The 15,676-nt window shown below is 38.1% G+C and overlaps 1 protein-coding gene across 1 annotated transcript; it reads right to left on the reverse strand.

Annotated features, from left to right (window-relative positions):
• Positions 1-12,203: 12,203 nt before the first annotated feature.
• Positions 12,204-14,145, reverse strand: NKX2-2 (NK2 homeobox 2). Its single transcript, XM_040430168.1, has 2 exons — positions 13,881-14,145; positions 12,204-12,760 (listed from the first exon to the last, which is right to left on the reverse strand). Exons 1-2 carry the CDS (start codon positions 14,143-14,145, stop codon positions 12,204-12,206), a joined length of 822 nt encoding a protein of 273 aa, XP_040286102.1.
• Between the last annotated feature and the right edge of the window lie 1,531 nt (positions 14,146-15,676).

The following is a 15,676-nucleotide window of genomic DNA, read 5'->3' on the forward strand; positions in this document are numbered from 1 at the left end:
ATACTGTAGATACATGGGGGTTCCTCAGCACACCCCACATATCGACATGGTCAAGCACAGCCGCTGTTCTGGCACCAGAAGGTGGTCTGTATGCAATCCTATGAGATGCTCAATGTAAGTGTCATTCAGAGAATGGCATCTGTAGTCACTAATTCAGGTTCACACAGTGCAGTTTTGTTGCAGTTTTTGATGTCTTATTTTTTTTTTATCCAAAACCAAAAGTCCTAAAAGTAGGAACAGGATAGGTCTTTTCATGTTATGTTAAGTAAAGCAAATAAATGTGATTCGTTCTATAACCAACAGCTTTCCAATATGACTTTCTCTATTAATGTCTAATGGATTTCAAGATCTCTGCTTGCTGTCATTCAAAAGGAGTCCTCGGTGCCTACTACTAGGGGATAGAAATCTCTCCCAGTTATGTTACTGCATGGGTGCTGACTGATCACAGGTATTGTAAAATCATCAGAGTCTTCTAATGGGCTGCGCTGCATACTTGTGTGTCCGTCACATCACCAGGATCAGGAGGCTTCCTACTGAATGACAGCAAGCAGAGATCTTGAAAAACCACAAGGAACTAATGACAGAAACTATATTACAAAATCTTATATTGTTTCATCATTCAATAAATTATAGAAATTTGCTCCTGGCATTTTTGTTCTTTATGTGGCTTTTTTGTCTTTCTTGCTTCTGGCTGGAGCTCTAATGCCCCTTTCACACGGGCGAGTATTCCGCGCGGATGCGATGCGTGAGTTGAACGCATTGCACCCGCACTGAATACCGACCCATTCATTTCTATGGGGCTGTTCACATGAGCGGTGATTTTCACGCATCACTTGTGCGTTGCGTGAAAATCACAGCATGCTCTATATTCTGCGTTTTTCACGCAACGCAGGCCCCATAGAAGTGAATGGGGTTGCGTGAAAATCGCAGGCATCCGCAAGCAAGTGCGGATGCGGTGCGATTTTCACGCACGGTTGCTAGGAGACGATCGGGATGGAGACCCGATCATTATTATTTTCCCTTATAACATGGTTATAAGGGAAAATAATAGCATTCTGAATACAGAATGCATAGTAAACTAGTGCTGGAGGGGTTAAAAAAAAAAAAAAATTTTTTTAACTCACCTTAATCCACTTGTTCGCGCAGCCCGGCATCTGTTCTGTCTTTAACTGTGAGCAATAGGACCTTTGATGACGTCACTACGCTCATCACATGATCCATCACCATGGTGTTGGATCATGTGATGGATCATGTGATGAACGCAGTGACATCATCAAAGGTCCTATTGCTCACAGTTAAAGTCAGAAGGAGATGCCGCGCTGCGCGAACAAGTGGATTAAGGTGAGTTACATTTTTTTATATTTTTTTTTAACCCCTCCAGCGCTATGTTACTATGCATTCTGTATTAAAGAATGCTATTATTTTCCCTTATAACCATGTTATAAGGGAAAATAATACAATCTACAGAACACCGATCCTAAGCCCGAACTTCTGTAAAGAAGTTCGGGTTTGGGTACCAAACATGCGCGATTTTTCTCACGCGAGTGCAAAACTCATTACAATGTTTTGCACTCGCTCTGAAAAATCGCGGGTGTTCCCGCAACGCACCCGCATCTTTTCCCGCAACGCCCGTCTGAAAGAGGCCTTAGGCTACTTTCACACTTGGGGCAGTGTGATCCGGCCAGCATTTACGTCGTCGGAACTGCCTGCCGGATCCGCCCATCTGGCTGTGACTGAAAGCATTTGTGAGACGGATCCGGATGCGGATCTGTCTCACAAATGCATTGCAAGAACGGATCCGTCTCTCCGCTTGTCATGCGGACAGACGGATCCGTCTTGTATCTTTTTTCACATGCGCAGACCGGAAGAACGGATCCGGCACTAATACATTCCCATGGGGAAAAATGCCGGATCCGGCATTCAGGCAAGTCTTTAGTTTTTTTTGCCGGAGATAAAACCGTAACATGCTACAGTTTTCTCTTTTGCCTGATCAGTCAAAAAGACTGAACTGAAGACATCCTGATGCATCCTGAACGGATTAGGCTGGTTTCACACGGGCGTTGCGGATTGGGGCCGGATGCATTCAGGGTGCGTTCAGGGTGCGTTCAGTGAAACTCGCACTATTTTGCAAGCAAGTTCAGTCAGTTTTGTCTGCGGTTTCGTTCAGTTTTTTCCGCGCGGGTGCAATGCGTTTTGATGCGTTTTCACGCGCGTGATAAAAAACTGAATGTTTACAAACAACATCTCTTAGCAACCATCAGTGGAAAACGCATCGCACCCGCACTTGCTTGCAGATGCGATGCGTTATTTACGCAGCCCCATTCACTTCTATGGGGCCAGGGCTGCGTAAAAAAACACAGAATATAGAACATGCTGCGATTCGATTTTCACGCCACGCAGAACTGATGCGTGAAAATCACCGCTCATGTACACAGACCCATAGATATGAATTGGTCAGGATTCAGTGCGGGTGCTATGCGTTCACGTCACGCATTGCACCCGCGCGGAAAACTCGCTTGTGTGAAAGGGACCTTATTCTCCATTCAGAATGCATGGGGATATGCCTGATCAGTTCTTTTCCGGTATTGACCCCCTAGGATGGAACTTAGTGCCGGAAAAGAAAAACGTTAGTGTGAAAGTACCAGACAAATCTCATGTGCACTTAGCTTTTTTTCCTAGGTGCGAAAATTTACCTGATGTACGGATTTTGACATTTCCACCAGGGCAGTTGTTGTTGTGCTTTTCTTGTGCGGATTTTACCCTTTTCAATTGAAGGGGGAGATCTGCTGAAAATTCACATCAAATCCGCACCAAAACAAAAAACGGGCCAATAAGATAAATAATGCAGATTTTTATGTGCGTTAGGCCTCGTTCACATTTCTGTTTTTCACTGACGTGTGCTGTCCACATTTTCCACAGACAGCACACGTACTCATTGATTTAAATGTGTCTGTTCACATTTCAGTATTTTTTTACTTACCGTGGGTCAGTAAAAAAAATCACGGCGATATGCAGTACTTTGATCCGTGATGCGGACCGAGCACGCCCATAGAAGTCTATGGGTCTGTGAAAATCACTGACACACATCCATGTTGTGTCTGTTTTTTTACTGAAGACTGATTGGAGATCCTTTGGCAATTAATTTTCAGCTGAGCAGCATCAGTGAATTACGGATGACACACGGATGGTAAAAAAGGACACAAGGACCAGCCACGACCTCTTCACGGATGAAACACGTACGCTTTTTTTTCACGGAGATGACACTGACACGGAAATGTGAACGAGGCCTTATGTGCAGTTTTTGTGATTTCTTGCAGATTTTCTGCGCACAAATCTGCAGAGTGTGAAGGCACCCTGAGGTTTCCAACGCGCATAAATTTCACACTAGTGATTTAGTAACATAGTAACATAGTACATTTGTCCATCCAGTTCGGCCTGTCATCCTGCAAGTTGATCCAGAGGAAAGCAAAAAAACCCTGTGAGGTAGAAGCCAATTTTCACCACTTTAGGGGAATAAAAAATTCCTTCCCGACTCCAATCAGGCAATCAGAATAACTCCCTGGATCAACGACCCCTCTCTAGTAGCTATAGCCTGTAATATTATTACGCTCCAGAAATACATCCAGGCCCCTCTTGAATTCCTTTATTGTACTCACCATCACCACCACCTCAGGCAGAGAGTTCCATAGTCTCACTGCTCTTACCGTAAAGATTCCTCTTCTATGTTTGTGTACAAACCTTCTTTCCTCCAAACGCAGAGGATGTCCCCTCGTCACAGTCACAGTCCTGGGGATAAATAGATGATGGGAGAGATCTCTGTACTGACCCCTGATATATTTATACATAGTAATTAGATCTCCCCTCAGTCATCTTTTTTTCTAAAGTGAATAACCCTAATGTTGATAATCTTTCAGGGTACTGTAGTTGCCCCATTCCAGTTATTACTTTAGTTGCCCTCCTCTGGACTCTCTCCAGCTCTGCTATGTCTACCTTGTTCACAGCAGCCCAGAATTGTACACAGTACTCCAAGTGTGGTCTGACCAGTGATTTGTAAAGTGGTAGGACTATGTTGTTATCACGGGCATCTATGCCCCTTTTGATGCAACCCATTATCTTATTGGCCTTGGCAGCAGCTGCCTGACACTGGTTTTTGCAGCTTAGTTTGCTGTTTATTAAAATTCCTAGATCCTTTTCCAGGTCAGTGTTACCGAGTGTTTTACCATTTATTATGTACGGGTGACTTGCATTATTCCTTCCCATGTGCATAACCTTACATTTGTCAGTTATTAACCTCATCTGCCACTTATCTGCCCAAGCCTCCAGTCTATCCAGATCTCTCTGTAGTAGTATACTGTCCTCTTCAGTGTAAATTACTTTACACAGTTTCGTTTTTACAATAAAAAAAAATGCCAATGTAAGCACTTCCAGTTTTTTGGGCACCTACATTTCTTTCTGCATTTTTTGTGGTGTTTTTTTTCTGGCAGTTTTTGCACAGAGTGAAGGGAAGTTATCCCCCCCTCCCCAAACCAGTTTTCTGGCATTAAAAAGTTGCAAAACCCAGTTTTGCGACTTTAAAAATTTTTGGGCCGCCCTCCACAGTTTCCAAAAAAGGGAGTGAGGCGCTTTTATTATCATTTATGCCAAAAACTAACATAAGGCCTCATGCACAGGACCATATGTATTTTGCAGTCCGCAAACAAAACAGATCCGCAAAAAATACAGATGACATCCGTGTGCATTCCGTATTTTGCGGAACAGAACAGCTGGCACTTCATAGAACAGTCCTATCCTTGTCAGTAATGCGGACAGTAATAGGACATGTTCTATTTTTTTGCGGAAAGTAAATATGGACATACGGAAACGGAGTGCACATGGAGTAACTTCCATTTTTTTTGCGGACCCATTGATGTGAATGTTTCCGCATACGGTCCACAAAAAAAACGGAACAGAAACACAGAAAGAAAATATGTTCGTGTGCATGAGCCCTATGTAATGGCTGAAATCTGCGCCAGGTGCATGAACTGCTTCAGGAGACATTTAATTTATGATGAAGCCTGTGCCTCATTATTATATAAACGCATAGAAACTCCAGAATTTCTGTTTGTAAGGCCTCCTGCACACGAACGTGTGCTGCCTGTTGCCGTATTGCGGACCGCATTTGCTGTGTGCTGTCCGCATCCGTTGTTCTGTCCAACAGCCCCGCAAAAAATATAGAGCATGTCCTATTCTTGTCTGCAATTGCGGACAAGAATAGGCATTTAGAGAGTGACGGCCATGTGCGGTCCACAAATTGCGGAATGCACGCTGGCCGCTATCTGTGTTTTGCAGATCCGCAAAACACATACAGTCTGTGAATGTAGCCTTAGTCTCACACTGGCATTTGGCCTATTTCAGTGACTGATCTTTACATCACGTGTCCTGTCCTCAATGCACAACCGTTAATTGCTGAGAAGCCACCAGTGGGAGATCCACACGCCACCTGGTGGCCACAGGCTGTAAGTGCCGCTGATTTGTCTGCGGAAAGCAGAGCGTTCTGACCGAGTGCTGTGTAGATGATGAAGGCAACACAAACAGGATAATGGGGATTGTATTTCTTATCCTACTGCGACCCCTGGAGGCCAGATGCTCGCCCTGCCACATTTGTACTGAATTTCCTTCTTTCCACGAAGACCCGTGTACAATATACCTTTATTTAATGTAATCCCTACAAAGGAAAGATGAGGTTTTACAGATTACAGAGAAAAGAAATTCAGCGATTTCCAAGCAATAACTGCTGAGAGATAAGTATCTGCCGACTGAATCCCCCAGGAATGATAACATTATCCACCTGCAACTTCCAAGCCTGAAACTAAATGTAAACTATTACCTGTCTGTCTATCTATCTATCTATCTATCTATCTATCTATCTATCTATCTATCTATCTATCTATTAATCATCTATTTATTTATCTATTATCTATCTATTATCTATATATCATCTATTTATCTATCTATTATATATTTATCTATCTATTAATCATCTATCTATTAATCATCTATCTATTAATCATCTATTTTTCTATACCTTTTGTTATCTAGGTTTTATATCAGGGCGCTAAATCACTAATATTAACTATTTAATCTGTCTATTTATCTATCTATGTCTATCATCTATCTATCGATCTTTTTATCCATCTATCTTGTTATCTAGGTTTTATTGAAATACACTTATAAAAAAGTGCAATAAAGCACTATATAATAACCATTTAAAAATCTATCTATTATTTATCTATCTAATATCTATTATCTATCTATGAGATAGATAGATAGATAGATAGATAGATAGATATGAGAGAGATAGATAGATAGATAGATGATGGATAGATAGATAATAGATAGATAATAGATATGAGATAGATAGATAGATAGATAGATAATAGATAGATAATAGATAGATAGATAGATAGATAGATAATAGATAGATATGAGAGAGATAGATAGATAGATAGATAGATAGATAGATAGATAGATAGATAGATAGATAGATCATAGATAGATACTGGATAGATAGATAGATAGATAGATAGATAGATACATAGATAGATAATAGATATGAGATAGATAGATAGATAGATAGATAGATACATAGATAGATAATAGATATGAGATAGATAGATAGATAGATAGATCATAGATAGATACTGGATAGATAGATAGATAATAGATAGATAGGTAGATATACAGATCATAGATAGATAGAAAGATACATAGATAGATAATAGATATGAGATAGATAGATAATAGATAGATATCTATCCATCATCTATCTATCTATCTATCTATCTATCTATCTATCTATCTATCTATCTCATATCTATTATCTATCTATCTATCTATCATCTATTATCTATCTATCTATTATCTATCTATCTATCTATCTATCTATCTACCGATCTAGTGTTATCTAGGCCATTTTTGAGTGCACATATAAACAGCACAGTAAAGGACTATATAATAACCACATGGATTTTATTCTCTGGGACCAGGCGCAGGGAGCTCTGCAGTAATATGTATTATACACCCACTGTCATAGAGAACATGTTACATATACAGGGACTCCCTAATATCTCTTACACACAAATAACATACAGAAATGAAAGCAATGACCTTCAGTTTGAAAATAAATGTATATGAACCATGTCAGTGATGTTGACGATTCTAAGAGGGTTGTGTCTTGAAAGAAAAGACTTCACATGTCAAAGATTAATAATAATAATAATAATAATAATAATAATTAGTAGTGTTATTATTATTCCAATTAAAGTAATAAATATAATACTAACATCAATAATAGTTTTTTTTATCTATTATCTATCTATCTATCTATCTATCTATCTATCTATCCATCCATTTATCCATTTACCTTCTAATTAATAATCCTAGTTCAGCCCTGCTTTGTTAGTACTGTGGATATTAAAAAGGATTTTTTAGGCAAACATTTGTTCTGTGCAAAATTAAAGGCTTTATGTCAGGGGGATTCAGCTTCAGAAGATGTTCTTGTGAAGAGCTCTGCTGACCCCTGGTGGCGAAAAGGTGACGTTTTGTTTAAAACAGGTTGGATTTTGTTTTACTGGCCAACCCGATTACATCTGGCTATCTTATTAATAATGTTGACCCAAAACAAAGCCTTAAAAAGCAATAAAACTAGATTGCTTCCTTTCGGAGATAGCGAGGACTGAAGAGCATTTTGGAGATGGGGCTATATTTGGCTGTTCAATGGGATACAGAGATGATATATAGGCTTGGACAAAAGTGTCATTGTGTGCCTGCTCCTCTAAAAGTCATAAGAGCATATTTCCTGCAAAACTGCAAACAGTAATATCATAGGAAACAGGAAGCCATACAGGGTATGATTGGCACAAAATGCAGACTGGGTGACTGGGTGCCCCTGCTAGGTCATGGCTAGTAGTTAATAAATAATGTAAAATATATAGAGATAGAGGAATATATATATATATATATATATATATATATATATATATATACATACACACATATATATATTTCTCTCTCTCTTTTTCTGTGTGTGCATATATTGTATTTATACACACACAGATCTGCTAGTTCTATTAAATACAAGGAAATAATTCAGGACAAGAAGGCAAATTAATTGAAAGGTTAAATATAATATTTACATATGATTTTCTATTTGATATGTACCAGACTCACACCACACCATACACTATATTGTGACCGGAGAATATACACACTCAATAATAATAATAATAATAATAATAATAATAATAATAATAATGATAGCACCAGTAATAAAATAATAAGGAATCATATTGATTATTATGTGCCATGCCGATGTCCTGTAACTCACAGTCAGCCACAGGGTTAATGCCTCCCCCCACTATGTCCTGAATCTCCCTTAAGGGTAAGCTTTTGTTTTACCACTTTGGTAATTGTCCCTCATGAACACCTCTGAGAAATGTCCTGGTAAATATTGAATCATCAGCTTCTCCATGAACACCCTCTTGAGCAGCTCAGAAGATCCATCTTACTAGCTGGGGTGTAAGCCTAATGGTCAATAGGTAGAGAGCAGAGCTCAGGCTTTAAGTCCTGCTAGCTTCATTCATGACTGATCTCCAAACAGTATAGGAAATCAAATCCACTCCCCCCCCCCCCCCCCCCAGAAAACTTGGCTTTGCAGCTCAGACAGGCCCTGAACACAGTATATCCAATTTCAATGTCAATGTCTCAATATTGCATTAGCCTCTTTAGCCTTCAAAACCAACTTCCAATTTCCTCTAACCCTAAATATGGCCTAATCAACTTTAGATAAAGCTGGGTCAGCAGGTAGACATTTCTTCACCTTTATCACAATGAGTTCCTTTACATGCCAGTCCTCTTGTCTGGTGAAGGACACTGCACAATTGAAGCATTGAAATAAATGTTCATCTATACAAGAGACTTTGTATCCGCCAGTCAATGTCAATATTCAATTAATTATAATGTCCAGATTATTATTTTTTTTTCCTTTGCTCTTTTCTACTCCTATGTGTGTGAAACATGCAGAATCCCTTCTGGTCTTGTCCATTATTGTAGGTTTATATCGATTTTCCCAACACTTGTGTTAATATGTAACAGACTAAAGCGATTACAGGTGCCAGCAGGTGCATCTAAAGTCACAAATCTTAGGTACAGTGGGTCCCAAATTGTCTTCGACACTTGTGCCCTCACTAAAAAGGAAGACATGGATACAATGGGTCAGATGGGTTGATAAAGACTTGCACCACAAGGTTATATGATGTAGTATGGAGGACAGCTTCTAAGCAATGGACATTCATGATTTCCCAGGCTGAAGAAAGTATTATTACTGGATGATGTCTGCCTAGAGTGTCATTTTATTTTATGGCCTGGCCTCTAATTTCCTGTTGAATGACAGACAAAACTTGTCAGGGGCCAGGACAAATTAAAAAATGGGGCCTGTTCTTCTCTCTGTGGTTCTTCTTCCACACCAATAAATATAGCACGAATTTTTAATTCGTCTTCCTTTCACAGACAACAATGCTGGTTTTCAATGCTGGACACAATTTGGGTTTTGTGAGAATGTCTCTCTGCCCTCCCTCAGCCCAGCTGTCCATATGGAATACAGAGTGTACAAGTTGGATCACAATGGAGCCAACTGACAGGCAGAACAAAACCCCTAGGACAGTTCTCCCTGACTCTGGGATGCACTGCTCCTGATAAACCCATTCAATAGCTGCAACCACAAGAAGAAGAAGAATAGAGGAGGCAAAAAAGAGAGAGAAATCACTGCTATCTCTCTGTGCTCTGTCCCCCTGGGTCTCTTTCACAGGGGCCTTGTTAATATGCACGCCTCTTACATCCTCAACTACCAGCCTTTCTTATTGTGTTGCTGTGTAATGTCTACTGTATATTGTTCAAAGATAGACTGCCCAAACTGCCCTATTAGAGGGGGAAATTTAGGGCCAGAGGGGTTATGGCCACACACGCATTCACTGCTTTTATTGACTCAGGTACAAGCTCCAAATTACTGGGATTATTGTATTCCTATACTACACAGGAAACTGCAAACAACTCCATACAGACTAGTATGTGTTGCATCTTTTCAATATATATATAAATACATCAATATATATTTAGATTTTTTTTAATATAATAAAGTACATTTCTTCTAGTATATAATATAGTGTTAGTAATTCGTTTATAATATTGTGAATGTCTATTGCTCAAAATAGCTGTGTAAAGCCTTATCTATGAAATTCAATTATATGAAATTATCCACATTAATTGCTGTGCACAGTCTAAAACCTGGTTACAAAATACCTAAGCTTTATCTAGTAGTTAAGGGTTAATTGTGTACATTTAAATCCGATTATATTTTACAATTAGTTAATAAACTCATAATCAAGGAGATTAAAAATAATAGTGCCTTGTGTATTTGAGACTTGTCACCTAATTTTATGTATAATCTGCATGCATGTATTGTATAAAAGTACTGCAGTTTGATAGGCAAATCTATCTATCTCACATTTCTCTCTTTATATATCTTATATCTATCTTTATTGATGTAATATCTGTCTGTCTGTCTGTCTATTATTTATCAATTATCCATCTATTTCATATCTCATTTTATATATCTCATATCTATCTATCTATCTATCTATCTATCTATCTATCTATCTATCTATCTATCTATCTATCTATCTATCCATCCATGCTAATTATCCACAATATTTACTTTTCTATAGTAAGAAGAGATGACTTTTACATGCAGCTATTAAATCCATTGCCAGGAATAGTCATCATTGTCACTGCAGAAACTCGGGAGCCTTAATATCGACTAAAAGACAACAAGGACACAACTGTATTCCCTAGAAAAGCAAATTTAAGCAGCTACAATAACAAGACTTGCTCTCACTTTATAAAGCAGTCAAAGGACAGGAGAGCTGTTAAGAGACTGAAGGGTCTCTTTGCTGCTGAAGTGAGTGGGGTTTATTTCTTGTGCTACCTTACTTTACCTCTGCTGCCTCTTAACATAGACAAATAGAGCAATGGCAACCAGGCAAACACATAGAACTAAAATAACATCTCCAGAAAATGAGTTTCAAGTCACTCCTCAGCCCTGGATTGTATAGAGCCATTGCCTACACTGTGCTGGCTGTGAACATATGCGCTTGAAATAGACACCCGCCTTGCTATGCTATGGCTATGAAAGAACCTGTGAGAATAATAAAAATAATAATTTGCATAGAATGATATAATAAATAGCATAATAATTATCTAATAATAGCAATTAAAATGTCAATATAATAAACAATTAATAGTCACACAAATATATATATATATATATATATATATATATATATATATATATATATATATAAATGATATATGTATATTTAGCAAATTAGCAGATGGTACAACCAATGTATTATACCCTAGCCACAAAATTCAAGCACACCTTATTTATTTTTTAACACATCATTTTATTAAAATTCTTATAAAAAGTGAAAATCTCCCAAGGAGGCAGAAGTTTTTTTTTTCCCGGTTTCTTTTTTTTCCCCTCCTTTCTTTTAAATCATAGGTAATCAGATGCATATTTCTACGTCAATAACTTGGACATGTATGTTTTATCATTATTATTATTATTATTATTATTGTGTTCTGCGTTGTGTTTTGGGAATAATTGCATAAAAACGCCCTGAAGGTTCCTGGTGACAACAATAACCACAAATATTTACAAAAAAAAAATAAAAAATCTAATTAGTTGGTCGGATTTTTTACATGTCCATAAATATTTAAAGTTTCCTATAAAAGGAGGAAATAAAATTCTCTCTATTTTAAAGTGATTCCACTTGCTTTATGTACGACTGACAACATCTCTACAGCACACAAACATACTTTACAAAAATAAGGATTTAAAAAAAATCACAAAAAGCAGAAATGTTTTTTTTCTTGTAGGTAGGCAGGTTTACTGTCATTGAGGAATTTTGTAAACATGGAGCACAATAGTACCAGATTTTTTTTTTTCCAAGGTGATCTGACCTCCCATAAAAAAATAAAATAAAAAAAATAAAACAATCAATAATAATAATAATAATTATTATAATATAATAATAATAATGTTTCTTATTTTACCCAACAGTCTTTTTTCACCATTTTGCAGTGCATCAGTCTTTGAAAATAAAAGTTCACCAAGTCCACTGTTGGGCTTGCACCAGGTGATGAGCTGTGGGGTACTGGGGGTTACTGGCAGAGCTGTACTGGGCATTATACTGCATATGCTGTAATGACTGGGCACTATATGCTGAGAAAGGGATGCCAGCTGGAAAAGTGGCTGCTAAGTCCTGAGCTTTCAGTGTGTGGCATGGTTTACCATCTCTGACTAAGACTGGTACTGCCACCCGTCTAGGTGAGGGAAGAGGGGTGACTTCCATACCTTTCTCTGCCCGTGCCCTCTTCATCTTGTACCTGTGGTTCTGGAACCAGATCTTCACCTGGGTGGGGGTGAGGCGGATCAGGCTGGCCAAGTGCTCTCTCTCTGGTGCTGACAGGTACCTCTGCTGCCTGAACCTTCTCTCTAGTTCATAAGTCTGTGCCTTGGAGAAAAGGACCCGTCTTTTCCTTTTCTTCCCAGAGTCTGCACTGCTGGATGTTTCCTTGTCGTTGTCTGGGGATTCATCAGCTGAGGGTTCTGGGGATTTGGGTGACGAGTCTTGTTGGGAATTGGTCGATGCAAAGCCATGTACTGCAGAAAGTCCAAGACAGGGGAAATGACTGGGGGGTTGTCAGCAGCAAAAAATGTAATTAAAAAAAATCTAATCTAATATAGATAGATAGATAGATAGATAGATAGATAGATAGACAGATATATATGGACATTTAGATATAGATAGACAGACAGATATATATGGACATTTAGATAGATAGATAGATAGATATGGACATTTAGATATAGATTGGCAGACAGATATATAGATAGAAATATGGGCATGTGTATATATATATATATATAAAGAGAGAGACACACATATACATATATAATTTATAACTTACCACATAATATAAAAATTATATATATATATATATATAATCTTTATATTATTTATATGCACTGTAGAAAGCATTTTTGTAACATAAAAATATATTAAATATTATGTATTTATAATCTATCTATTATCTATCTAATATCTATGTCTATCCATCTATCTATCTATCTATCTATCTATCTATCTATCTATCTAATATCTATCTATCTGCAACCTATCTATGTATGTACCTATTCAGGTATACTCATCCATGTCTATTTTACCATATACAATTTAGTTTATGCTCCTATTAGTTTATGGCCATAAATATTTCCCCCCAAGTAAAGGATCTGGATGGTCTCCCTCGTTGACCTTTCTGCTACATCCAGAGGATCCATACTTTCTAGTTTTGTAAAATATGAAGAGCTTGTAAATGATGGGGTCCTTCAGGAGTTGCTCTCTCAGTGACTACAGGGGGCTATTTTCATCCAAGATACGTGAATTGATTTTTAAAGAATAATCAACAATCCCTTCATTGAGGAGCATAGCCTTAGCCTCGTGTAGACATTTTATTTTCCTGCCAAAAAGACTGATCTTCCAAATTTTCTGCACAAAGATCTCTCTGTATGGAGAAAGTGCAGGGATCGTTTATCTGTGTTTCATCTGGATCCTGAAGACATAGCAGAGATCCCCAGGACTGGCATCCTGATCAGGGGAGGGTCTTTAATATAGAATATTATCTGTGGATACATTATATATTTTCCTTTTGATATTAACCCCCTTTTCTGATCAATAATAACTGACCCTACAGTAGAATTAGACTCCATAGCAGGTACTTACAGGAATACTGGATGGTCTCAGTAGTAGCCAGCCACCGTGTATAAGGATTATCGCTATTGTCATAGAAGGGGTTTTTCAGGGGCAGACCTTGCACAGCTTCTAGGGTGCTCTGACTTAACACCCCAGCTTTTTTGGGGGGCTGAGACTCTTCTGTATCTTCGTCAGCCCCTTCAGTAATGGATCCTTCTTCATCATTGGTATCAGGCAAATCTAAAATGTCCTTGACAGAAAACCCAGTTTTGGTGTTGTTGGTTAAAGAAGACATGTTCTCCTCAGAAGGCTGCAGTCCACCAGTGATGATGATGAGGGTAACAACAACAACAATCCTCTTTGCCAATAGGGGGGAAAAAAAAGGTTTAGCTGGAAGGAAAAGAAGCAAGAAAAGCAGGAGAAGAGCAGGAGCAGCAGCAGAAGAGCCCACACACAGGGCTTCACAGGCAGCTTGTTGGTGGATCTACTGCAGATGAGTGATATCACAGAGCACAAGAGCACACAGGCTCCTCTCAAATAGTTTGTAACTCCAGGAAAAATGCCAAAGTGTGCTCACTTCAGGGTCTGGCTGGAGCACACTGAGCAGTTGCCTGCTGCCTGAAAAAAATAAGCCATAGCTGGAGTGATGAGTCCATATAAGGTTGGGTCTTCACACATGAACCTGCAGAGAGGAGCAAAAGTACATTAAGATCCAGAAAGCTTGGCCACGTGTGGGCGGGTCCTGGGAGTCAAGTGGATGAAGACAGTGTTTGCAGATGTGAAATTGTGGGTTTTGGGGAGATCGGAGCCTTTACCATTGGTGCTTCAGCCCATGATGAGTGGTATAACGTGTCAATTAATTACAAAGATGGGGAGGGCCTTTTACATAGTATTTACATACAAAGGACCTCCAAGTAGCTGAGATCCTGCACACTTGAGACCACGTTTAAACAAATTGTCTCCCTCTCTCCACTGCTTTCTCCTCATCCTTTAGAGGAGATTTGTAGCAAAGCAGAATATTGAGTATTTACAGAACCCACAAGACCCACTCAAGATATTGGGCTTTACCTAAACAAGATGCTATTCACATGGCAAGAGACCAACTTATGTAAACCTCTTAGGTCAATATTGTGGTTGGGGCTTAGCGATGAGGAGTAGAAAATGAGAAAAAGCAAGTAATTGATTCTACTTTGCTCCAAAATAAACTGAAGGGTGTAGAAAGGTAATCATCCTGGGAGATTGGCTCTTTGTTAAAGGTAAACCGTGGCCATTGTATTGACTAGACACCTTGTAACCGTGTTACTATGTAAAATAAACCTGCCCATTAGCTTTGATGGGTTCTCAGGAGGAAATACACAGCAATTTGTATATGTGATGGTTGTCAATAAGATAACATAGGTGTGATGTAAATAGTATACTATATTGTGTAAGTTATGTCTATTGTTAAGATGTCTTCATTACTACCCTGTTTGATATATATATATATATATATATATATATATATATATATAAGTTAAAATGAATGAATTGATGCTTTTTTAAATGTTATTTATTTAGTATATGTTTATTATGATGTGTTCATTATAATACTTTCATGTTCCATTATTAATATATTAAATTTATGCCATAAGTTATTATTTATTTTGTATATATTATATATTGCTGTTATGCCTAGGCAATGTTTATAATGATGTGTTCATTGTAATACCTTCATGTTACATTATTACTATATTCAATTTATGCCATAAGTTATTATTTATTTAGTATATATTATATATTGCTGTTATGCCTAGGCAATGTTACAATGTTTATAATGACGTGTTCAT

The sequence above is a fragment of the Bufo bufo genome, chromosome 4 (genome assembly GCF_905171765.1).
Source record: "Bufo bufo chromosome 4, aBufBuf1.1, whole genome shotgun sequence".
Lineage (NCBI taxonomy): Eukaryota > Metazoa > Chordata > Amphibia > Anura > Bufonidae > Bufo > Bufo bufo.